The sequence below is a fragment of the Rhinolophus hipposideros genome, assembly GCF_964194185.1.
Source record: "Rhinolophus hipposideros genome assembly, chromosome: 23".
NCBI lineage: Eukaryota > Metazoa > Chordata > Mammalia > Chiroptera > Rhinolophidae > Rhinolophus > Rhinolophus hipposideros.
This window is the reverse complement of record NC_138069.1, coordinates 2,820,363-2,845,117: the sequence shown is the minus strand read 5'-3', so window position 1 is coordinate 2,845,117 and position 24,755 is coordinate 2,820,363. Positions and strand designations below refer to the sequence as shown.

General features: G+C 47.3%; 1 protein-coding gene across 1 annotated transcript in view; it reads left to right on the top strand.

Annotated features, from left to right (window-relative positions):
* Positions 1–24,755, top strand: part of ADAMTS2 (ADAM metallopeptidase with thrombospondin type 1 motif 2) — a 276,672-nt gene that overhangs the window by 227,479 nt on the left and 24,438 nt on the right. Inside the window, exons 11-13 of the mRNA XM_081035772.1 lie at positions 13,721–13,866; positions 17,610–17,785; positions 18,970–19,103. Of these exons, the coding sequence (XP_080891898.1) occupies positions 13,721–13,866; positions 17,610–17,785; positions 18,970–19,103 (456 nt within the window). The remainder of the gene's footprint in view (positions 1–13,720; positions 13,867–17,609; positions 17,786–18,969; positions 19,104–24,755) is intronic.

The following is a 24,755-nucleotide window of genomic DNA, read 5'->3' as shown; positions in this document are numbered from 1 at the left end:
GCCAACACTTGAAGATTTTGGTTTGGGATAAGGATCAGGAATTTTTTTTTCCACTATGGTAAAATCCACATAACACAAAATTCACCATTTTGACCACTTTAAAGTGTACAATTCAGTGGAGTTTAGTACATTCATGATGTGTATTCATCACCACGGTATAGTTCCAGAACTTTTCATCACCCCAAAAAGAGACTCTGTTAAGCAGTGACTCCCCACTCCCTTCCTCTGTCCAGCCCCTGGCGACCACTAATAAGCTTTCAGTCTCTATGGGTTCACCTATTCTGGAATTTCATGTAACTGGAATCACATAATATGTGGCTTTGTGTATCTGGCTACATTCACTCAGCACGTTTTCAAGGCTCGTCCTCTTTGTGGCTGAGTAATATCCCACAGTCTGGATGAGGCACGTTGCGCGGATCCATTCATCCGTCGATGGGCATTTGGGCTGTCTCCAACTTTTGGTTTTTGTGAATGTGCTGCCATGAACATTCACCAGCATGTGTTGTTTGAAATCCTGGGAATTTATATTTTTAAGAGGTGCCCAGATGAATTGGCTGTGCCCCCAGACTTGATGAACTGTTGGAAGTTGGAAGTGGGACGTTAGTAGTAAAACACCAGGTACCTGGTAGTGCCAGAACTGACCATGTAGCCCTCCTCCCACAGGAGCTCGATGAAGGGTACAGGACCTCGAAACTTTCGCCATAACCCCAATGGGGGGCTTAGTACAGTCCGAGCTGGAGGATGAGACTACTCAGCATGGCTTCCTATCCCAGGCGCCCCTCCCAGTCCACCCTGAGCAGAGAGAAGGCAGACGGGCGTGGGTGCAGGCCCTGCACAGGTGTGCTTGCTCACCTGGGGTGTGTGGCTGGCCTTCACCCATAGGATCCTGGCCACTGGGAGAATGTGGGTCGAATGTCTGCACCCCTAGCTAACTGGACCCCTCCTCTTGTGTGTGGGGGGTATCTGGTGAGGAAGGAGGACAGATGTGGCCCAAGTGCGCCTTCCTCACAGAAACCACTGACCCAGCCATGGCCCTTCACTCCTTTTGGTGGCAGGAGCCTTTGTTAATTTAGCCCAGTAAATACAATTGCCATTTTTATTAAAAAGCAGAGCTGTGTTGATTAAGGGGGCAGCGCTGGGGATCGGCTCAGCCTGCCCTGGTTCACAAGAGCACAGGTAAAAACCTGTGCTAAGTCAGGGATTCTCGGTGAGTGGGGAGTGTGGGGGAGAGGAGGAGGGAGTGTACCTCCTGGGGCCTACCAGAAATTCCACCTGTGTGCATCTATACGTTTCAATACCTTACTTACTATTGCAGTGTAGTGTTGTATTTGGAAGGTAGTCATTCCTGCAAGAAAAGCCACAAGGGCAAGGAGAGACGAGAGTGGGGAGGGAGTAGGGGTCAAGTCTGGCCCAGCTGGAGAAATAACAGATCATGTGGGGCTGTGCTGAGCTCTGCTGTCCCCCTCAGTCCCTCTTTGTCCCCGGGTCCCCCAGCAGGGCCACAGCCTGGGATTGTCATTGTCCACACTCCCCAGGGGGCCATTCCGAGCACATTTTCCCCTCTCCCCTGCACTCACATCATATGCCTTCTCACGCAGTTCTGTGTGCCCAGCGTTTCCAAGGCACAGAACACCCTGTATCTATTTTCTATCCATAGAGATGACCCAGTGAGAAGGAGCAGGACATACACATGAGCCCTGTCGCTTCATGGCTCACTCACTGTGGGGCCGGGGAGGCAGGGGTGTTGGCAGCACCTTTGGGGTTCAGAACCCTGTGCCTCCGCCAGATGAAGCAGTGAGTGAGATCAGCATGCTTAGAAACCAGGGCCGGTGTGTGTGCAGCTTTCTCATGGAATCGAGTTTGGGGTGGGTGGGTGTGGCTGAGAGCGGAGAGATGACCTGTTGTCCTTGGAGAAGGAGTGGGCACTGGACCTGAGGATTAGGTTGAGGAAGCGCCATGTCCATCTGTTCCATACCCATCTGTCCATTCATTCATTCATTCATTCACTCATTCATTCCATGTGTCAGGCCCACTCCACCTCCATCGGACCTGCCGTCTGCTGGGGTTGCCTATGGATGTGAAGGGACCATGGTGACATGGAGGTGAGGACAGGGATGCAGACGGGCCTCTCGAGGAGCTCAGGGAGGCTCCAGCCAGTGATCCCAGCTTACGCTGACTGGTGGAGAGAAGGGGGAGCAGCACTCCACGTGGGGGGCCTGCGCTGGGTGGGAGCAAGGCCAGGATGGCGAGGGAGGGTGAATGAGATGAGCATGGTGTTTGAAAATTAGTAAAAAGCTTCAGGTAGAGTGATGCCAACAGATCACGAGACTACTGCCATTGAAAAGAGAATTTGTTCCTCACAGATCCCAAAAGGAGGGCCCTACCCTCACCCTCTAACACACCATGTGGTGGGGGAGGGGCTACGGGGAAGCATGAGGGCGAATCAGGAGGGAGAGGGAGGGGGGACCGTGGCTTCCAGAGGAAGAAGCAGGTGAGGCCGGGTAAGGCGGCTTAGGACTGGCCGATGAGAATTATTTCAGTGGGCTCTGGGGCATAGGGGCCGCCCTAGTCCTCTGGCACCTGTGTCTGAGAGATTAGGGGCAGAGGCCCAGAGTGTGAGAGTCTGTAAAGGAGATGGTTGGGGTGGGGCTCTGGATTCGGTGGTTTGAGTGAAAGACACGCTCTCGGGTGAGTTGTTTATTATCTCCAGGAATTGGCTGACCCTGGGAGGGGCAGTCTCTCCAGAGTCACGAGGCCCCAGATGTCACAGCGTCAGGATCCAGAAAATGAAAGACATGGCTCCAGGTGGCTGGTGATAGTGGGAGAGAGGGAAGGACTGCTGGAACTAAGATAGCGCTTCCTGTGCCTGCTTGGTGTCCTGCTCTGTCCAGGGTGCAGGAGAGGGGCTCAGGTTTGCTCTCAGACGGGCACGCCCTGTGGCCACACAGCCTGTGCGGCAGGGCCAGGCCAAGCACAGGGGTCCTCCCAGGGGGCTGTGCCCCACAGGCCAGGCTGCTGGGCTCACCTTGCCCTCCCTGCCTGAGCCAGTGTCAGGACAGCAGGCAGGGACAGCCCAGCTGACTCTAGGATGGCTCCTGCCGCCGTGTGTCTTGGTGCAAACAGTCCTCCCTGCGCTCTTGCATTCACAGACAGCATCTTGGGGAAGCAACACCCACCCTAAGTTTTCATGAATTTTCCAGAAGGACTGTTTCAGAGATGAGTGCCTGATGCAAAGATCCTTTGATGCCTTTGTGTTGTGCTCATGTTTCCTGCATAACTGAGATTTGGCAGGCAGGCATAGTGACAGGGACAGCCCAGGGTCTGGGTAGAGGAGTTCAAGTCCTGGGTCCCTCCTTCCTTACTTTGTAACCTTGAGCCGTCCTTTCCTCTTTAGGCAAGTGACCTAAGTGCCCAGCTTGCTTATTTTCACATCCCAGGCTCTTGGCACAAGGTACCCACTGGAGACATGCCGGTGGGTGGAGGACAGAAAACCAGGACCTCAGCAGTTCAGATGCTAAATGGGTACTTCCTGAAAGAGAAGGTTCTGCTTCTCAGGCTTTCAGAGCCACCAGACCGTGTTCCCGGCCCTACCTAGGTGCATCAGTGCTCTCCAGGGCACTTAGCCCATGAGGCAGCCCTGCTCAAATTTGTCCCATGGTTCTGTGATGGGCTCCAAATTCATTCAGGACACGTGACTTTGTGCTTTTAAATGTTTAAGTCTCTCTACTGGATGAAATATTTGTAAGCATTTAAACATATGTTATGTAGCATTTAAATAACATTAAACATGTTTCTTTTATAATAACACTGAGGTACCAAAGTATGAAATTGTTCATTCAAGGTAATTGCACTCTGTTAAACACTCAGAGTCGTCTAGGAGGAAAGAAACCAAATATTAGAGGGGCAGCTTCTGTGTGGTGGAATTAGGGTGATTTTCCTTTCTTTCTGTTTTGCATTGTCTGCGTATTTCCCTCAACGCACCTTTATTGCCTCTGTGCATTGGATCCAGTCTGGGAGTTGGTACTCCACAGACCAGATGGGGTGTCCTGAGTTGTCTGGTGCCCAGCTCCCCATTTCTAGACTGGAGACCAATCTGTCCAGTGGAGCCAGGGGGACCACTGTGTGGCCTCCTCGATCTTCCTTGCCCTTGGTTCCCACGGCAACCAGCAACACAGAGGCCTGGGCCCCAGTCACCGCCTTCAGAAGTGCCAGGAGCACTTGCTTACTCCCTGTCCTAGTCAACTTGGGCTCTACAACAAAAATGCCACAGGCTGAGGCCTGACACAGCATCCATTTTCTCCTCACTCATTTGCTCTTCCAGCTCTGGAGGCTGGAAACCCAACATCAGGGTGCCGGCGTGGTCAGGTTCTGGTGAGGGCAGCAGACTGGCATCTTCTCTCTGTGTCCTCACATTTTGGAAAGAGAAATCATCTCTCTCATGTCTTCTTACAAAGGCACTAATGCCATGCATGAAGGCTTCATCCTCACGACCTAATCACCTCCCAGAGGCCCCCACATTCTAATACCATCACATGGGGGGGTAGTCTTCAACATACGAATTTGGGGATGCCACAGACATTCAGTCCACAGCATTCCCTTACCTGGGCACTCTTCCTTGCCTGCCAGGCCCACCTTGCTCTACCAGCTGAGGGTGACAGCAGCCAGAGTGTCTGTGTGGTCTTCCCTTCCCTTCCATGGTTGAGTGAGAGGCACTTTGGGTGAGAGATGAGATACCCGTGGCCCAGGAAGAATATGACCAGCGTCACTGGTGGCCTGCGTCCAGGCCTGCCTGACCCCAGATGCTTTGTGGCTATTTGCCGGCCACTTGCCCAGTGCCCAGCCTGACTGGTGGAGCCCTTGACCACTTGCTCAGAGCCCGAGAAGGAGAACCCAGAGAGTAGCAACTTCTGCAGTGGCTCCGTGGGCTCAGCCTGGTGCAAGGCAGGTCTGGGAGCACTACGGCGGAAAGAAGGGTGAGAGGCCTGTGTCAGGAAGAAGAGACGAGATGGGCTCCCAAGCAGACGTGTGCTCAAAGGTAGGGAGGTCAGGAGGGGTGTGTGGAAGCGCCTCAGGCATGGAGATAGGCACACAGCTCTCCTGGAAATGGGACAGAGATTCCATTGCAGGCACTTTCCTGGGGAGAATGAGGCATTAAACAGCCCTGTGCTCACAACATGGGGCTCAGCCGACTCTACCAGGAGCTCTGGGCTGGGTTGGCCTTTCAGAGTTGTCCCCAACCTTGACCAGTAATGGGCTATGGCTGTCCCCAGGAAAGGGACATGACCCTGGGCTAGGCAGCTCTCTGGCTGAGATCATTACTGGGAGAATGACTCAACTGTCAGCCACCAGCAACCTCCACACTTTGCAGCTAAGGGAGTGAGAGCCTCGGTCCTGCGGGGGTGGGGGGGTGTCTCTTCCCAGTGTCCACTGTACTGTGGGGAGGGAAGGACGCGAAGACCCGGGTGCCCCCTGAGCAGAAACACTCTCAGAAGGAGGAGGGGCAGGAAGAAATCACAGTCTGTTCAGTGCCTGGTGTGGTGGTTGGGGGAGCCAGGCCAAGGGGCTAGTTTTCATCTTGCAGCAGGGTGGGGGCACAGTTCTAAGAGGGGAGCAGAGCTGGACTCACCATGAAGCTTATGATGTGACAGCTTCGAGGCCCCTCACTTGCCCAGGCTCCTTTCAGGGCCCTGGGAGGGGCCTCACAATATGTTCACATAGTCATGTGTTTTCATAAATTTTACAAAAGTAAGATATTTTAAACATAATCAATTAAGATCATTTTTCTTTTCACTCTGCCTTCCCCTGATATACTTCTAGTGTTGGCTCGCGTGACAGTGGCTATAGGTGCCTTGTGGCTTTGACTAAGGAGAAATTGGATTTGGGATACATTTATCGGCTTATTCACGTGGTTCTCAGTATCTCTCATGTATAGTTAAATTATTGTATTCGTCCAGGTGTAAGAATAACTTTCAGAAAAACTCCTACCGCCACTGCCAAGTCACCATGGCCACTGCAGAATGGGTGCTGTGTGCAGCCCATTCTCCTGAAATCAGTGGAGAAAAGGCGCCACAGCTGTACTCGGGGTCATGGGTGCCTCTGTGTTTGCAATAGTTATATTTTGGGGAGGGGGTTTATCTTATAGATGGGATATTTTAAACACAGATCCAACTTGGATATTTGTTTAGAAAGGCTAAGTGTATCAAGATGGTCGGCTTGCCTGAAAGTTGTCCGAACCCTCAAACATATGTATTACAAAAAATAAGGGAAACCTGAATGCAAATGGGACACAAAGAGTTTATTCAAAATGTTGATTAAGCTTTAATCCACCAGTTTGACTGCAATCTTGAGGGTCATTTTGGAATGCTTCAATAAAATAAGGGAGAAACTACAGACTTTTGATTTGGATATATGAAGTCTGACAATTAAGTTCACGAACTCATCCTAGAAAAAGTGCTACATATACCTCATTGCTGAATATCATTACGGTCACTTTCGAAGCACTCCCCTTGGGAAGCTATGCACCGATGGCAGCGCCTAGTCCACCCTTTTTCTGGAATGGCCATCAGAGCTATCATTGTATTTCTCTTAATGTCCTGAATGTCATCAAAATGTTTTCCTTTCAATATTTCCTTTATCTTCGGGTAAAGAAAGAAGTCATTGGGGGCCAGTGCTCCAATACAGCTATTTGTTTCCTGGCTAAAAACTCCCTCACAGATAGTGCCGTGTGAGCTGGTGCATTGTCGTGATGCAAGAGCCATGAGTTGTTGGCGAGAAGTTCAGGTCGTCTAACTTTTTCACGCAGCCTTTTCAGCACTTCCAAATAGTAAACTTGGTTAACTGTTTGTCCAGTTGGTACAAATTCATAATAAATAATCCCTCTGATGTCAAAAAAGGTTAGCAACATTGTTTCAACAAGTTCGAAAACTTAATGATCAGATCTCATATGTATAAAGGTACCTTCTTTTACCATTTTTGAATTTATGTATTAAAGAAAATTCAGATAAAAATTAGTGGAAACTAAATAAAAGTTTTTAAAAATTAGTAAAGAAATCAATAGAAATAACTCTGACTTAAAAAATGTAATCACAACCAAAAAAAGGTTTCAGATCAAACCAAACGCAGTTGTTCATTAAGAGGAGGTAAATATCAAAGAGAAGTAACAGACAGGTTCTTGAAACGCTTGACAAATCAATGAAGGGGAGTGAATCCAATGAACACATTGGAAAAGCCTTTCAATTTCTTTTGGATTTGACTGAAAGATTGACAACATCAAAGATGACAGGAAGCTCAGAGTATCGCCCTACTATAAGAATGTCGACAACAACACTTACTGAATGCTGAGGATTCAAAGAGCATTAAGATCAGGCTCTGACCAAGACAACGTGAGATGCCCTAAAATCTACATCAGTAAGCAAAATGGATGGTAGTTTCTCCAGATTTGATCATTGTAAATGCTCACATGACATCACCAGTAACTGCTCTAAATTATCGATAATAAATACAAAAATTCCCCCAGCATGCTGGAGCAAGGGCAGCCAAGCTGCAGCACACAGACCGCTCCCACCTGCTCCTGTTTTCCTGTTTCCCTAACAGCTTTATTGAGATGTTATTCACATTTAAATTCACTCATTTAAAATGTACAATTCAATGGTTTTCAGTATTTTCATAGAGTTGTACAACCATTACAACAATCAAATTTTAGAACATTTTTGTCACTCCAGAAAGAAGCCATACCCATTAGCAGTCACTCCAATTCATCCAGCCCCCTAATCCCCAATCCTAGGCAATCACTAATCTACTTTCCACCTTCATGGATTTGCCTGTACTGAACATTTCATAGAAATGGAATCATACAATGTGTCTTTTTGTGACTGGCTTAATTCATTTAGCACAATGTTTTCAAGGTTCATCCATGTTGTAGCCTGTGTCAGTACTTTATTCCTTTTTATTGCAGAATAATAATCCATTGTATATACTGTGTTTTATTTATCCATTTATTGGCTGATAGACTTTTGAGTTGTTTCCACTTTTCAGCTATTATGAGAAATGCTGCTATGAATACTTATGTACACGTTTTTGTGTGGATGTGTCATTTTCCTTGGCTACATATCTAGGAGTGGAATTGTTGGATCTTATGGTAACTATGTTTAACACTTTGAGAAACTGCCAGACTTTTTCCCAAAACAGCTGCACATTTTACATTACAATTAGCAATGTACGAGGGTTCCAATTTATCCACATTGCCCAAAAATCTTTTTATTATCTGTTTTTATTATAACCATCCCAATGGATTCGAAGTGTGTTATCTCATTGGGTTTTGATTTGCATTTCCCTAGTGACCTGTGATGTTATGCATCTTTTCATGTGCTTAATGGCAATTTGTATGTATCTTTTAGGGGGTAAATGTTTATTCATATTCCTTGCTTATTTTTGAGTTATTCATCTTTTTATTCTTGAGTAAGAGTTATTTATATACACATAAGAGTTCTTTATATACAAGAACAAGTATACAGGCCCCTTATCAGGATTATCAGAAATATGGCTTGAAAATATTTTCTCCCATTCTGTGGGTAGTCTTTTCACTTTCAGGATGGTATTATTTGATGCACAAAAGTTTTTCATTTTGATAAAGTCCAATTTCAATATTTTTTCTTCTGTTGCTCAGGCTTTTGGTGTTGTATATAAGAAACCATTGCCATTAGGTCAAGAAGATGTATTCCTGTGTTTTAAGAGTTTAGCTCTCACGTTTTGGTCTTTGAGCCATTTTAAGTTGATTATTGTGTATGGTGTGAGGAAGGGGTCCAATCTCATCCTTTTGCCTATGGATATCCACTTATCTCAGCACCATTTATTGAAGAGACTCATCTTTTGAATTGAATTGTCTTGGCACCCTTGTCAAAAAATCAGTTGACCATACATAATGGTTCCTTTCTGCATTCAATTCTATTCCATTGATATATTTGTCTATCCTTATGCCAGGGCCACACTATCCTGATTACTCCCACTTTTTTCTTCAAGATTGTTTTGGCTGTTCTTGGTCCTTTAACTTTCTGTATGAATTTTAGGAGCAGTTTTTCAATTTCTGCAAAATTCCAGCAGGAACTTTGATAGGATTGCACTGATTCTATAGATCAATGTGGGGAGTATTGCCATGTCAGCAATCTGATCCATGAACATAGGATATCTTTCCATTTACTTAGATCATTATTTTCTTTCAACAATGTTTTGTAATTTTCAGTTGTACACTTCTTTTATTTAACTTATTCCTAAGGTTTCTTTCTTCTTTTTGATGTTATTGTAAATAGAGTTGTTTTAATTTTATTTTTAGATTACTCATTACTAGTTTATAGAAATACAATTGATTTTTGTATATTGACCTTGTAACCAGCAACATCACTGAATTCATTAGCTCTAATAGTGTTGTTGTTTTTTGTAGATTCCTTAGGATTTTCTATGTAGATGATCATGTCATCTGCAAATAGAGATTTCTTTCTTTCTTTCTTTCTTTCTTTCTTTCTTTCTTTCTTTCTTTCTTTCTTTTCTTTCTTCCTTCCTTCCTTCCTTCCTTCCTTCCTTCCTTCCTTCTTTCTTTTTCTTTCTTTCTTTCTTTCTTTCTTTCTTTCTTTCTTTCTTTCTTTCTTTCTTTCTTTCTTTCTTTCTTTCTTTCTTTTCTTCTTTCTTTCTTTCTTTCTTTCTTTCTTTCTTTCTTTCTTTCTTTCTTTCTTTCTTTCTTTCTTTCCTTCTTTCTTTCCTTCTTTCTTTCCTTCTTTCTTTCCTTCTTTCTTTCTTTTTTTCTTTCCTTCTTTCTTTCCTTCTTTCTTTCTTTCTTTCTTGGATGCCTTTTATTCCTTTTTCTATCCTGGCTGGAACTTTTAGTACAATGTTAACTAGAAGTGGTATGAGTAAGACATCCTTGTTTTGTTCCTCATCATGGGGGAAAGCATTCACTTTTTCCCCATTAAGCATGATGTTAGCTGTAGGTATTTCATTGATGTCCTTTATCAGCTTGAGGTAATTCTCTTTCATTCCTGGTCTTTGAGTGTTGTTGTTTTTTTATGAAAGGATGCTAGATTTGCCAAATGAGTTTTTGAGTCTTGAGGTGATAATATTGTTTGTTCTTTATTTTATTGATATGGTTTATTACACTGATTGATTTTCAGATGTTAAACCCTACATCCATGGGATAAATCCCACTTAGTCATGGTGTGTAATCTTTTAATATGCTGATATATTTAGTTTGCTAGAACTTTGATGAGGATTTTTACATCTATTTTCATAAGAGATATTGGTTTACAGGTTTTTTTTTTTATTTTCTGGTGATGTCATGGTCTGGTTTTGGTATTCAGGTAATACTAGCCTCATAGAATGAATTTGGGGGATTTTTCTTTTATCTTCTATTTTTTGGACAAGTTTGTGAAAGACTGACATTAACTTTCTTTAAATGTTTGGTAAAAATTACCAGTGAGGCCTTGTGAATCTGAGCTATTGTCTGTGGAAAGTTTTGACATAACTGATTCAATCTTTTTACTTGTTATAGGTCCATTCGGATTTTCTATATCTTATTAAATCAATTTTGATAGTCTGTGTTTTGTTAGAAATTTGTCCATTTTCAGCACTCTGTTTTTTTCATGTGGATTTGAATTATTCTTTGGGGTCACTTACTTTCAGCCTAAATATCTTCCGTCAGTATTTCTTATACATATATGGCAGGTCAACTAGCAATGAAGTCTCTGTTTTTGTTATTGGGAATATTTTTATTTCACCTTCATTATTGAAAGATAGTTTTGTTGGCTATGATTCTTGGTTGACACCACAGCCCCTGACTTTCATTATTTCTGATTAAAAGTCAGCTGTTGTTCCTTGTACACAATGAGTCATTTTTATTTTGCTGCTTTCAACATTTTTTGTCTTTCAACAATTTGACTATAACGTGTCTGAGTGTGCATCTCTTTGCATTTATCCTACCTGGAGTTTTTTACATTTCTTGGATGTGTAGGTTAATGTTTTTCATCAAGTTTTGGAAGTTTTCAGCCATTGCTTCTTGGAATATTTTCTGTACCTTTCTCCGTGTCCTCTCTTTCTGACACCTCTACTATGTACATCTCAGTGAACTTGATGGTCTCCCATATTTCTCAGAGGCTCTGTAATTTTTCTTTATTCTTCCTGCTCTTCAGATTGCATAATTTCTGTTGATCTGTATGCAAATTCATGGGTTATATCTTTCTTTTTGCTCTGTTAAGTCTGTTAAGTTCCAACATCTGGGCCTCCTCAAAGGTACATTCTATCACCTGTTTATTTTCCTGTGTATGGGTCATCCTTTCCTGTTTCTTTTCATGTCTCAGATATTTTTGTTGAAACTGGACATTTTAGATAATACATTGAAGAAACTCTGAATGTCGATTGACCTAAACCTTGTCATGATGTTGTTTACTTGTTTATTTGTTTAGTGACTTGGCTTGACCATTTGAATACATTTTATTAGCCCTGCAGTGTGCAGCTGCTGATGTTGCTCCTCAGAGGTCACAGCCTTGAGCTTGTGGATAGTCACTCTGATCACACAAGTGCCCCTCCCCCCACCCCCCAAAATGGGACTAGCCAGGCTCTCTCTGTCTCCTTCTCTGATCTTTCCATTAAGCTTCTGGCTGTTCTGCCTCTATTGGTATCACACTCAACTGTTAGCTTTCACTAGCTACTTTCTGACTGCTGCATTGTTTTTGATAATGCCCTGGGGTATGACTTCTCTACACAATGACCCAGTTAAATTCTGGACTCTTCACAGAGGCAGGTTGTTGCCAGTCTTTGAGGCTTGCTCAGACCCCAGGAGGGCTCTTAGCTGTCTTTTTCATGCTTCTCTCTGTTACAGTTCTGTTTGGTTTACTACGTTATTTGCTGCTACTAGTATCATTGAGCTACCGGCCTCCTCTTAATTGCTCACTACCAAAATTTCTATTGTTTTTGAAAATGCCCTTAGGCATAAATTTTCTCATGCTCTGTTCCAAAAAAAGTCAGTTCCTTTAGGGAGAACTATGTAGCTCTTTGTTTTGCTTTTCCCACTGGGAAGACCACTACACCACTACACTGGAGCTAGGGGTAGGGTGGCCCACTTCTCCCAGTGAGACTCCTGGTCTACAAGTCAGTCACTGGATAGGGATGGTAACCCCTAGTTTTATTGGCTTGCCCCTTTCAGCATGGAACCTCTGCTGTACAAGCAAGCTGGGGGAAGGGGCAATCAGAGTCCAGTATTCTTGGCCTGCAATACCTGGGGTACAACCTCCACTGTGGGAGTAGGGACTGAGTGGACCATGATTCCCCAACCCTCTTGGCAAATCCTACCTGGGACAGACGGTCTGTAACACAGAGTTGGGATGTATTCGAGATGCCAGTGGCCTGCCTTTCCCAGGGTGAAACTGTAACCCTAGCCTAGTTGCTGAGCGGAGAAGGAGCTCTGTCTTCTAGGCAGTAAAGATTCCATCACACTGAGCTGAGGAAGGGCTGGAGAGGGTTGTGGCTCAAATGCCATAGACTTCCTCTGTTCTTACCAAGATTTAGGCTTTCTTGAACAAATGTTTCTCCATTTATTGTATTGACTTTAGGACAATTTCCAGATACTTTACATGGTTGTTTTTAAAAAGTAGTTTTCATCAATTAAATGGTTGTTTTACTGAGGAAAAAGTTCACCAAGCTCCTTGTAACTCCATTGTAGAAGTTTTCATTTACTGTCTGTTTTTGTAAACAAACTTTTATTGCAACACAGTCATCTACATTCATTTATATGTTGTATTTAGCCACTTTCCTGCTCCAATGGCAGAGTTGAGTACCATCAACAGATATCTACGTAGCTTGCAAAGTCTGTGGTAGTTACTCTCTGGCCCTTACAGGAAAAGTTTGCTGAGGAATGACTGCGCTATCTTTCTATTCTCTCTATGGAAAACAACACTACAAATTTGTTTTCATATGAAGAGCAGATTAAAGAGTATGCAGGGAGAATTGTAGGAAAACTTATGTCAGTCAATTCATTTGAAAAGTCATTGTTCTCTGCTTTTGATTGTTGGTGGTATTGGTCAGTTTTTAAATTTTTTATTTTCTTGTGATGCATTTTCTTATTCTAAATCAAGACTCCATTTTATACCTAATTTAGTATTTTTAATTTTGTAGTCTTCTTAAAATGGGCCACTAAATTGTGTAACTTCCTCCCTATGGGAGGAAGGGGAGCCGTGTGATCAGATTCAAGTTGTAGAATTGTGTTCCCTGCTCTCCAATGTTCTACTCCCTATATTCACGGATTTTTTTTACCACCTCCTGACCTTCATTTCCAAATTTTCTTTAAATCGGCTTTTTTACCTAAACAAGTAGCTCTTGGATGTCTCTGGGGTCACTGGCTTGATGTGCCGCTTGCATCTTTTTGAGTATTCCCTGTATGGGCACACCAGTGGCTTCACCCTGGAGACGTGGTGAGGGCAGGCTCTGGCTGGGGGACAAAGTAGGCTGGACCAGGTGTGGAGGATGGTGGGAGGCCAGGGTGGTTGGAATAGCTGGGGGGGAGGGGCGGGAGGGAAGCAAGACCTCACTAGGCCTCCCGAGGGGCGTGGAGCTTCCAGGGGTGAGTAGGATGTCCTCTCCCTGTGTCTCCTGGGCCAGTCAGTCCTCATGAGCACTGCAGGATGAAAGGGGTGGGGGACTCGTGAATGATTAGTCAAGGAAGTGACCTTGTGTCTTTCAGCACTGCTTTAAAGGACACTGCATCTGGCTGACACCTGACATCCTCAAACGGGACGGCAACTGGGGTGCATGGAGTCCATTCGGCTCCTGCTCACGCACCTGTGGTACAGGGGTCAAGTTCAGGACCCGCCAGTGTGACAACCCACAGTGAGTTGGCCCTGATGTTTCCCAGCCTTCCTGGGTGGTAGCTACCGTCCCTGAGGCCCCTCGCTATCCTGCAAGGCCCCTGTGGCTCTACAACAGTTCTGGAGAGGTCACAAGGGCCAGCAGCCTTGTCCCCTCCTCACCCTCCCTGGGACAAAGCTGAGACTCAGAGAGGGAAGGCTCATGGCCCAGGTGACACACCCTGCTCAGGGCAGCGCTAGCCCTGGAGACCTAGAAACTTGGTCTCTTGACCTGCTGGCCTGGGCCATTTCCCCACTAGGCCTGCACTCTCCTTTAGACACTGGCTTACTCTGCCCTTTTTGGTCGAATCATTGAGGACAGAAGGTGGAACAGACACCAGGAATTGGGAATAAGGAGGAGGAGGGCTGTCTTGGGTCCCAGGATGCCAGGAACCTGAGCAAGAAAGCAGCTGTTTGCAATCAGGTAGAGGCAGGATCAGTGACATGCTACCCATTCCCAGCTGCCCAGGGGAGAGACAGCCTAGAGAGGCTGCTCCCATGCCTACCGGACTCCTACCTCTAACCATGCTCCCCCTCCTGTTTCCCATGCATGGGGCCTGCTGTGCTGTCGTCCCTACCCCTTCCTATCCCTCTCATTTCTCCCCACCCACCCCACCTTATAAAAATCTCTCTGGTTCATGCCCCTCCTCAGCCCACAGCCACTTCCGTATTCACGCCCAGGCCACTGCTTCTGCCTGAACCCTTGGCCTGGGCCTTGCCCAGTGCAGTGCCCATGAAGAGGGAAGGTGTGGAGCCAGAGTGCCTGGGCCCTGGGCCCCTGCAGCCCCCTGTGATTAAGGGCAAATCAGTTAGCATCCCCCGCCCAGCAGCCTGCCCTTGGGGTTATTGTGGGTGCAGGTACCCTAATGTGAAGGCAGCTTGGCATGCAGGAAGAAGCTCCCACAGATACCAGCTCACCGGACTTCCACCTGCCCCTTAGAGGCCCCTCAGTTGCCAGGAGACATGTGGCTTTTGTCTTTCTTTGGCCTGTCCAGTGTTTTAAAGATTTTAATTTACATGAAAATATTAAAAATCTGGAATTTCACATAAGGAAAACAAACTAGATTTCCAGCTTCCAAATTGGGCACCATAGCAATGCCAGGCCTACATATAGGCTTGTGGGCAAGTCAGGCTACCCTGTTCATGGGCAGCCCCACCTAGCCATCTTCACTCACCTCCTCCACCCACCTGGACTCCTTAGATATTAGGGTTGGGGACCTAAATCTTAAACCTCAGTCCCAGGCTCATCACCCTTCTGTGGGCCCCAACAGATATATGGCCTCAACAGATATTGTACATGACTTTCTGTGCATGTGCATTTTTCTGAGGGAGCAGGTCTCTAGCTTCACATCAACTTCTCAGGGGTGCCTGTGACCCCCAAATTTAAGCCCTGCAGGTTTCTGGGGTCCATCCAGCCATGTTCTGCTCAGCTAGCCTGCTGCATCTTCTCTGGCTAGGCCTTGAACTGGCCACCGGAGAGCCAGAGGGGTTCAGCAGTCCCAGCTCTAGGGAGAGGGTTCAAGTCCATGTTGGCTGGGAAGGAACTAGTGTCCTGGGCTCCAGCAGTGGGGCACACAGGCCTGGTGCCAGCCACCTCAACTCGTCTGCAGTCCTCCCACTTCTGTCTGCCTCCTGCCTAAGGCTCCAGGCCACTGCACCAGCCACGAGCAGGGGCAGGAAGCAAGCCCAAAGTGCCCTGCACATGACTCCCCTAAAGCAACCCTGCGCTATTGCGCTTGCCTCAGGATGAGATTGCCCAGACAGGAAGTTAGAACTGCAGAGGCTACAGAGTGCTGGGCGAGGACTGTGGGGTTCCCGTCCTGTGGCGCAGTACCTAGGCGTGCAGCAAGTGCTCAGTAAGTGTGATTAGTCTCAGCTGCCCCTTCCTGTGCTGATGGAGTAACTCAGGCCCAGGGTACACAGTCAGGAAAGCAGGTCTGGCTTGACTTTCCCACCCACTGCAGGTGTCCAAGCCCTCACCCTTCCTGATGCTGGGCTCTTGGGTTCCAGGGGACTCATCCCCCGGCCTGGCCCTGGGGCAGCTCATGTATTCCCGGAGTGGGGAGGTCCACGTTCTGTCCCTTCTCACCTGCACACTCTAAGGATTTTACCCCTGCAGCTGGCCCAGCCTCTGTACTGGCAGCAGAGGACCGGGGCAGCAATGACAGGAGCAAAGCTGTCAAGACAGCCTGTGAGCCCTTCCGTTCACAAAAGCTGTCGGTCCCAGAGACTAGTCAACCCCTGCCCAGTGCTGCTATTTCTTGGCCTCAGTGACTGTCACACAGTGTGGATGCAGCGACATATTCCTGTGACAACTGTATTTACGCCAGCCTCACCCATGTCAGTGGGAGACATGCCGCTGTAGGGCCCAAGCATGTCTGAGCTCACAGGCTCACACAGCCTTGGTCAGCAATGGAAGTGGCCCCATGGGCTGCCCCTTTCGCTCAGTCTCCAGGAGATGACCGCTGGACCTCATGCTATCTCATTTTAGTTATGACACCTTGTGCTAGTCCGCAGCTTCCCCATGACACTGGGACAAGCATGAAGGTGCCTGTGCAGGCCCTAGCTGGACCCTGCTTGCAGGATTGAATTCCCACTGTGTTCCTCATTGCCCCTACTCTTGTGATTGAGAAACTCCAAATAAGCCAGTCTCCAGCTCTTCACTTGCTCTCCCCTATCCCAAATTCTCCAGCTCACATCTGTTTTGAAGTTAGTTACATTGATTTCCGTTCCAATCAGTATGCTTCCTGCCTGAGCTGGCCAGGAGCTGCAGTGAAAGCCCAGCCCTTCCTGCTGTCTCCCCTGGTCACTGCCCCAATGCCCCAGGCTCCGCACACCTGTACCCCTTCTGCTGACACCCTTGTTGGTGTCGTCATTGGTCTGTGGACCCATCAGTGACCCTGGTATCAATCTCAGAATTGCCCTTTCTTTCAGTCTCCCATCAAACACTGAGGCCCCTTGGTTCTTCCTCCACAAATTTCTCCGATCATTATTTCCATTGACTCCCTTGAGAACACAGCACCTTGTGAGGGGCCTCATGAGGGCCAGCTCCTTTCTGGTCCTTTCTACCATGCTGTAACAGCAGTTACTGGCCTTCATCACAGGCAGAGCATGGCTTTTGATCAAGTCTCAGGTGGGACCTCGTGTACAGCGTGGCTCTGCCACTCCTGGCTGACAGCGGCACTGAGGCCCCCCAGCCCCTCCCAGGTGCCTGCCACACCGCATTCGCCCTGCGCCCCTTCAGATGCACCTGCCAGCCCACTGCTGATGGCTTTACTGCGGGGCTAGTGCTTTATGGGCCAGTGCTGTGCTCAGCGAAGTGAAGGAATTACAGAAACGCAGCCCAGATTCTCCGAGGTGGAGGAAGGTGGACCGCGCGTCCCCTGTGCGCCTGCGCTGGCTAGGATCCTGTGCAGCCGGATTCCGCTAGTTCAGAATTGCCTTTTGAGTTCCCTGTGGGTCAGGTACAGGCCGAGACGCGGATGTGGAGGAAACTCACCGCGGGGCCCCGAGGGAGCGTTACCAGCCCTCTGTGCTTAGTGTCCTGGGGCCAGGAGGCGGGGGGGGGGGCTGCCCGGGTCCTGTGGCTGCGACCGACCGGAAGGCTGCTGAGTGCCTTCAGTCCGCAGAGCTGCCGCGACACGTGAGACTCAGGGCCCCCCCAGGTCCCACAAGCAGCGCCCGGCGTGCGGGCCTCTTCTGTAAGCTCTTTCCTCTGCCCTGCAGCCCGGCCAACGGGGGCCGCACCTGCTCAGGCCTGGGCTATGACTTCCAGCTCTGCAACGCCCAGGACTGCCCCGACAGCCTGGCCGACTTCCGCGAGGAGCAGTGCCGGCAGTGGGACCTGTACTTCGAGCACGGCGACGCCCAGCACCACTGGCTGCCCCACGAGCACCGGGAGGGTGAGCCTCTGGGTGGAGGGACCAGTGAGCCCAGCGGACAGGGCAGAAGCGGGGTGGGGCTTGCCTGGTCTGCTGCGCCAAGTCTGCGTGAGCAAGGCTGCCGGCCGGCCGTAGGGCTGCCAGCGGAGACCACCCTGGCCGTGTGGCTGCCAGGGCACTCCCGGCAGAGGCCGGGGCTCCAGGCAGGACAGCAGGCCCATAGGACTCAGACACCGGGCTGGCCGCGGACGCGGGGGCCGGGGAGGGGACGCAGTCAGTGCCCGCTCTTGCTGTGGCCGCCAGGTGGAGGAGGCTGGAGTTGTGCTGTGAGGCCCACGCAGGAATGGGGGTGTGACCGAGCTGGGCGGACCCTGCCAAGGAGCCAGGTGACCTCTAGCCTTCTTTCTGTCAAAACTCAGTTTCCAGGGTCAGGAAACATGACTCGGAATGCTTTACGCATTAAAAGACATTTACTGGCTTCTAGGAACTGAAAAGTATGGTAGCTTCACGCACGATAATGTTTGTATTCGATTTGGATCCCCTTCCCTCCATGATGGAATTTTAAACATACAGTTTCTGTTCCTCCCAGGCATAGGCAGGGAGGGCCCGGCCTGGGCCTCTCTGCAGTCTCCATTATCCGGGTGTGTCACACCCCTCAGAAAGGGGTGCCAGAGCAGACAGCGTGCCCCTGGTTGAAGGCAGGCTGCAACCTGGGGGCAGGGTAGCTAGCCATCAAATAGTGACTCAGTGTTTTAGTGACTTCTGAGAGAAATGCAGATAAGGGAAGGTACCAGGAACCTGAGAATGAATCAAGGGGCGTCTGGCTTTCTTTGGGGTTTCAGAGAAGGCTGACCGAAGAGGGTCTTTAGGTGGAGAGCTGGCAAACAGCTAGTTACCTTCCCCCGCATCTTGGGGTCTCTTGGTGGGGCTTTTGGGGCCGGACACCCAGCTGCTCCAACAATAGCTTGGTGCAGCTGGTAGAAGTGCTTCCTAAGTCCAGTACCCCAGGGTCAAAGGCCTGAGACAGAGACACGAAGGAGGTTGCAGTCTCCTGGCACCTTTCCCTTTCCCGCCCCAGGGCAGGTGTATGTGGGGGGGTGAATTCTCAGAAGACCCTCCTGGGATTTTCTCTTGAGTGGACTTGGGAACGGAGGTGAGCGGTGCAGCCAGCACACTTCACCAACACCCTGCTGCCTCGCTTCCAGCCAAGGAGAGGTGCCACCTCTATTGCCAGTCCAAGGAAACCGGGGAGGTGGTGTCCATGAAGCGCATGGTGCATGACGGGACGCGCTGTTCCTACAAGGACGCCTTTAGCCTCTGCGTGCGCGGGGACTGCCGGGTGAGTGCCATGAGGCCAGCGTGACGGTGGGGGTGGTCTCAGGGTCGCAGCTTCCTGGGGTTGTCACAAGGACTCATTGAGGTTAAGCATGCAATGTCATGCTAGAGCAGGGCAGCCTCTCAGCAAATGCTGGTCCATCCTCCCCTGTGCCAGGGGCTCGCAGCCTGGAGTGTACCTCGGAGCCACCAGGGAGCTTGGGGCTACTCCTGAGAGATCCTGACTCCTAGGACCAGGCTGGGGCCCAGGAGCATGAGTTTTACGAGCTCCCCAGGCGATTCTGATGCACATGGTCCTCAGGTGACCCCTTTGAGGCACTGCCACATCCTTGCACCCCGTTGGGCACTAGATAGCTTGCTCTTGATCAGTCCACCAAGGGTCTCGTTGGTTTGGCTCTTTGTAGAAATGCCTGCTGTGTTTTCTGGCGTTATGTCCTTGGCTTCAGTCTTAGGCTGACACAAGAACAACTGTGGGGTAACCTCAGGATACAATAGTAATGTGAACACAGACTTGTCCCCTGCCAGACTCCCTAGAAACAACTGGAAGCCTCTGTAGTTTGTGGAGACAAGACTCATTGTAGGTGTCACCAAGGCTGGCTGTCCTCTGGAAGTCTCTGCAGAGAGCCTGGCAGAATGCCGTGGACATCCCTGGAGGAGGGAGTAAGGCTGCAAAAACAAGGAGGTGGGGTGCAGGGCAGCTATAGACAGCTCTGGGCTTCTGTCCACTCACGTGGGACCTCAGCCCAAGGTAAAGGAGGCCCCTCCAAGATGCAGGGGCAGGAGTGGGGGGACGCTGGTTCAGCTTGAACCTCCCAGGGAGGCAGGGCCACACAGTCTGCTCAGACAGTGAAACCAAATCCCCAGAAACAAAGACAGCAGTGTTTCTTCTGTACCCGCAGGGCTTTGATTTATGGAGGTGACTCAGTGATGCCACAGGGAGGCCAATGCCATTGAAAGATTTTATTACTTACATTTCCCGAGAGAAGGGCATGCCAGGCCATGCAGGGCCACATGGGGAAGCACCGGGTTTGGCCCAGAGGCAGAAAGGAGCAGAGAAAGCCTGGGCCAGAGCTTTCATTGGGGTTTCCATGAGAACGACAAGGCAGGGCAGGGGAAACAGTTTAGGACTGGCCAGTCTGAGTAATTCCAGCAGGCTTCAGCTATAGGGGTGCTCTCTAGATGCCTGCTGCCTGGCCCTGGGACGATTCTGGCAGGGGGAATATAGTTCTGATACGTGAGAGATAAAGCAGGAGGCGGTGGGATTGGCTGGTTTGTGCCTGAAAGGCATGCTCCCAGCCTAGCCCTCGGCCATCTCTAAGAACTGGCTTGTCTTGGTACATCAGACGACACGTAACATTTTAAAAAGCATGACTAATACAGGAAGTAAAGTTGGGAAACATTTAGTAGTAGAAGGAGCTTTAAATGGCATCTATGAATATGGTTGCAAACATGACGCAGAAGTTGGAGCACTAATTCAGCGTCTTGGTGGGAGTGGCTTAGAGCTTCACTCTTGACGTAGACAACTGAACAGGTTAAGTGTGCCATTAATTAATGGTGATTTTGAATGGTAACAGCAAGATGATAGATTTTTGCATAATTAGAAAAACTATATATTTGCATTTATATCTGATCATATGGCAAAAGTTAGAAAACAGAGTAGACAGAAAGATTGAAAACACACAAAAGACAAGGGTAGTGGTAAGATGAACTATGTGAGTTGTAACACTGCAGGTGAATATGAAATTCTTCTTTTAAAAGAATCTAATACTGGATGAAAACAAATAGGATCCAAGTGGATGCTGTCAGTTAAGAGACTATTAAAGCACAACAACTCAGGAAGGTTTAAAGTGAAATGGCAGCGAAAGGCATGTCAGGAGAATGAAAGATGTGTGCACACGTAACATACATACATCACTGGGAATCAAAAGAGAACCAAGAATTAAATGAGGCTCATAGGGTCATTTTGTTTTAATAAAAGGCACAGTCTAATACCTTGATAAAGTAATAACATGCTACCAAATGTGTCCTCTAAAAATGGCTGTGAAAAAGGGAGAAATTGAAATAAGCTGGCATATTTCCTGATCTAATAACTCACCAAAAGGATTTCAAAACAGATCTGAAGGGAGGCAAGCAGCCCCTCACTAGCTATATGCCCCACCCCATGAGACAGGCACTGCCATCACTACCATCTCGGCTTCAGCAGAAATGGAATCAAGCCATCAGCCTCCTGTGGTTGCTGGGGGCGGCCCACAGCAGCCATGCAGAGCCACTCAGGGACACAAGGCCATCCCCAGCCTGACCTGTCATTGGCCCATTAACCCCTTTACAATCTAAAGTGAGATTTCAGGCCAGTAGAAGGACCCTGTGCTTCACTGGCCTCTTGGATTTGGTTAAAGTCTTAGTATCATTTCCCCCTAGTTCAGTTACAGGCCGCTGGATATTAGACAGTGTCTCTTGAATATCTGTAGATGTTTGCCAAAATTAGATGTTCCCTGAGCCAGGGATGGTGCCTGCCTGGGCCTGGATGGTCGCACCACCTGACATGAGCTGGCCAGCAACTGCCCAGACAAAAAATCCCCGTGTCAAACACAACTCTGGGTGGTAGGCAGGGTGTTTTCAACTGTGATTATTAGACACGTCCTGATTTAAGAAATAGCAAAAGATGAAAAAAAAAGAATGTGTCTTGGAATGGAGGAGAAATGGTGACAGGCCATTTTAATATCTCTCAAGGCTTGACAGGTCAACTAGTTAATTTACTCTATTTTCCTTTTGTTAACCTTCTATGACATACAGAACAAAAGCTCAGTTACAGCAACTATTTTCAAACATGTTTCATTTTCTCTTTATCCGGGCATCCTTCTTGTCTTCCAACTATATAGCTGAATTTCCAGTTAGTGCAAGCCTTTTTAGATGAACACATTAGTGGATGAAGAAGTCCTAAGAGCTGGTTCTCTACTAATGCACATGATCCCCGGGCCGACTTCTATCAGGTTGGGCTCCAGAGTCGGGGAGAGCACCTTCCCTGGCACCTGTGCACATCTGTGCTGGCAGCCACCTGCCTCCACAGCTCTGAGCCTCTGCCCTCCTGGTTATTCTGTAGGAAACCTGAGCTTTAAGACCCCTCAGTTGAGAGGCTGGAGCAACCCTTCTCCCAGGGAAGTGTACCAGTGACATCCTGCACCCAGTTCCAGTGTGTGGGTTTCCCGCACCAAGCAGGCCTGCTACTCACCTCAGTTCTGACACTATCTACCTACAGACAGCATCAGATCCCACAGGTTAGGGGCTCAGTCCTGCAAGACTGGCCCCCACCTCTTCAGACCCCAGTCACCAGTCTAGGTTGTCACCTGTACATCTGACAAACTGCCTATAGATTGGAGGTTTCCATGACCTCCTCGTTGGGTCTGATTAATTTGCTAGAGCGGTTTACAGAACTCAGAGAAACATGTTTTACTAGAGCACCAGTTTATTACAAAAGACTATAATTCAGGAAGAGCCAGATGGAAGAGACGCACAGGGCAGTGTGGGAAGGGGTGAGGGGCTTCCACGCCCTCTCTCAGCCCACCACTCTGCCTGCATCTCCATGTGTTCACCAACCCGGAAACTCTCCAAACCCCACCCTTTTGGGCTGTTATGAGGCTTCATTACCTAAGTATTGTTAACCTAAAAATAAAAGGTATTTCAAAGTGAGAGGCACCAAGCATTTCTTTGAGATCAAGAATAGCTATTCTGGAATCACTGATTCAGGCAGAAACAATTAGGAGACAAAGGCAATGGGTATTTATGAGAAAAGGAAAGGGAACAATTATATCAATAGAGGGGAGGCATTTCTATTGGTGCAGATGACATAGTGATGTTAATTCTAAACAGTATTTTTCATTTTCAGCCCAGTAGTCATCAGTCCAGTCGTCATAATAGCTGCTTTCTTGTTATCTTTGCAAACAGTTCTTTGGGGCACAGGGTTACTTTAGACCCAGCCCAAAGGTTATTTTGCCCTATTTTTTCATTCCACTAATTCCAGGTATAAGACAGCCAAGCAGGGATGGCAGCTCTGGCTCCATTTTAAAGTGGCTCCATTTAGCTCTGCCTGCCTGACTGTCTTTGAGCTGGAACATGGCTCTTCTGCCTTCGGACTCTGACTCAGACTGGAACTGTACACCGTCTGCTCTTCTGGCCTCTGGCTTGCTGATTGCAGGTGTTGACTTTTATGGATCCTGGCTTCTCAGCCTCCATAATCACATGAGCCAATTGCTTATAGTAAATCCATCTATCTATTGATCGAGCGATAGATCAGTTGAGACAGAGAGGGAGAGAGAGATGATAGATGATAAATAGGGAGGTAGATAAGATAGATATTCTGTTGGATAGCTGTGTCACTCATTCTTTCTTTGGCAAACCCACAGCAATACAATAAATAGAATAGAATTTGTTTTCTTAAAATAATAAAATGGCTCCATTTATTATTATTTTTTACAGTATGGTTGATTAAATCATTGGTCATTGGTGATTAATTCAATCCTCAGTCCCTCCCCTCCCAGGAAGTCAGGGACTGAAACTTCCAACCGCCCAATCACAAGATTGGGTCTCCTGGCAACCAGCCCCCGTCATTAGGTGTGTCCTAAAGCCATCTCATTAACATAACAAAAGACATCTTTATGACTCTCAGCACAGAAAACTCCAAGGGTTTGAGGAGCTGTACTGGAAATGGATGAAGACCAAATACATATGAGTTCTGACAAATAAGTTTGCGAACTTGTTGCAATGATGTTGCTAACATTTTTTTTCTGATATGTACAATTCTTTTTTTAAAAAATAATTGTTTTATTTTTTAATTACAGTTGATATACAATAGTATATTAGTTTCAGGTGTATAACAGTGATTAGACATTTGTATAACTTACAAAGTGATCACCCCAATAAATCTAGTACCCATCTGATACCATATATAGTTATTACAATATTACTGACTATATTCCTTATGCTATACCCTTCATCCCCATGACTATTTTGTAACTACCAATTTGCACTTCTTAATCCCTTCACCTTTTTCGCCCTGTCCCTAGACCCTCGCCCATCTTTTACCCCAACAAATCTAGTGTCCCTCTGACACCATACATATTTATTACAATATTATTGATTATATTCTTTATGCTATACCCAACATCCCCATAACTACTTTATATATATATATATGTGTGTATATATATATATGTATATGTATATATATATATATATAGGTATGTGTATATATATGTGTGTGTATATATATATATATGTATATATATATATATATATAGGTATGTGTATATATATGTGTGTGTATATATATATATATATATATATAAAATTATAGTTGGAAACCCCGTGGCCATCTTGTGGTTACCGACTGTTTTCTAATCCCCTCACCTTCCCCCTTATCCCTACACCCCCGCCCATCTAACAACCCTCAGTTTTTCCTCTTTGTCTCCAAAACTGTTTCTGATTAGTTCATTCACTTATTCTCTTCTTTAGATTCCGCATATAAGTGAGATAATATGGTACTTGTCTTTCTCTGTCTGACTTATTTCACTTAACGTAATGTTCTCTAGGTCCATCCATGTTGTTGCAAATGGTAAGATTTCTTTCTTCTTTATGGCTGCGTAATACTCCATTGTATAAA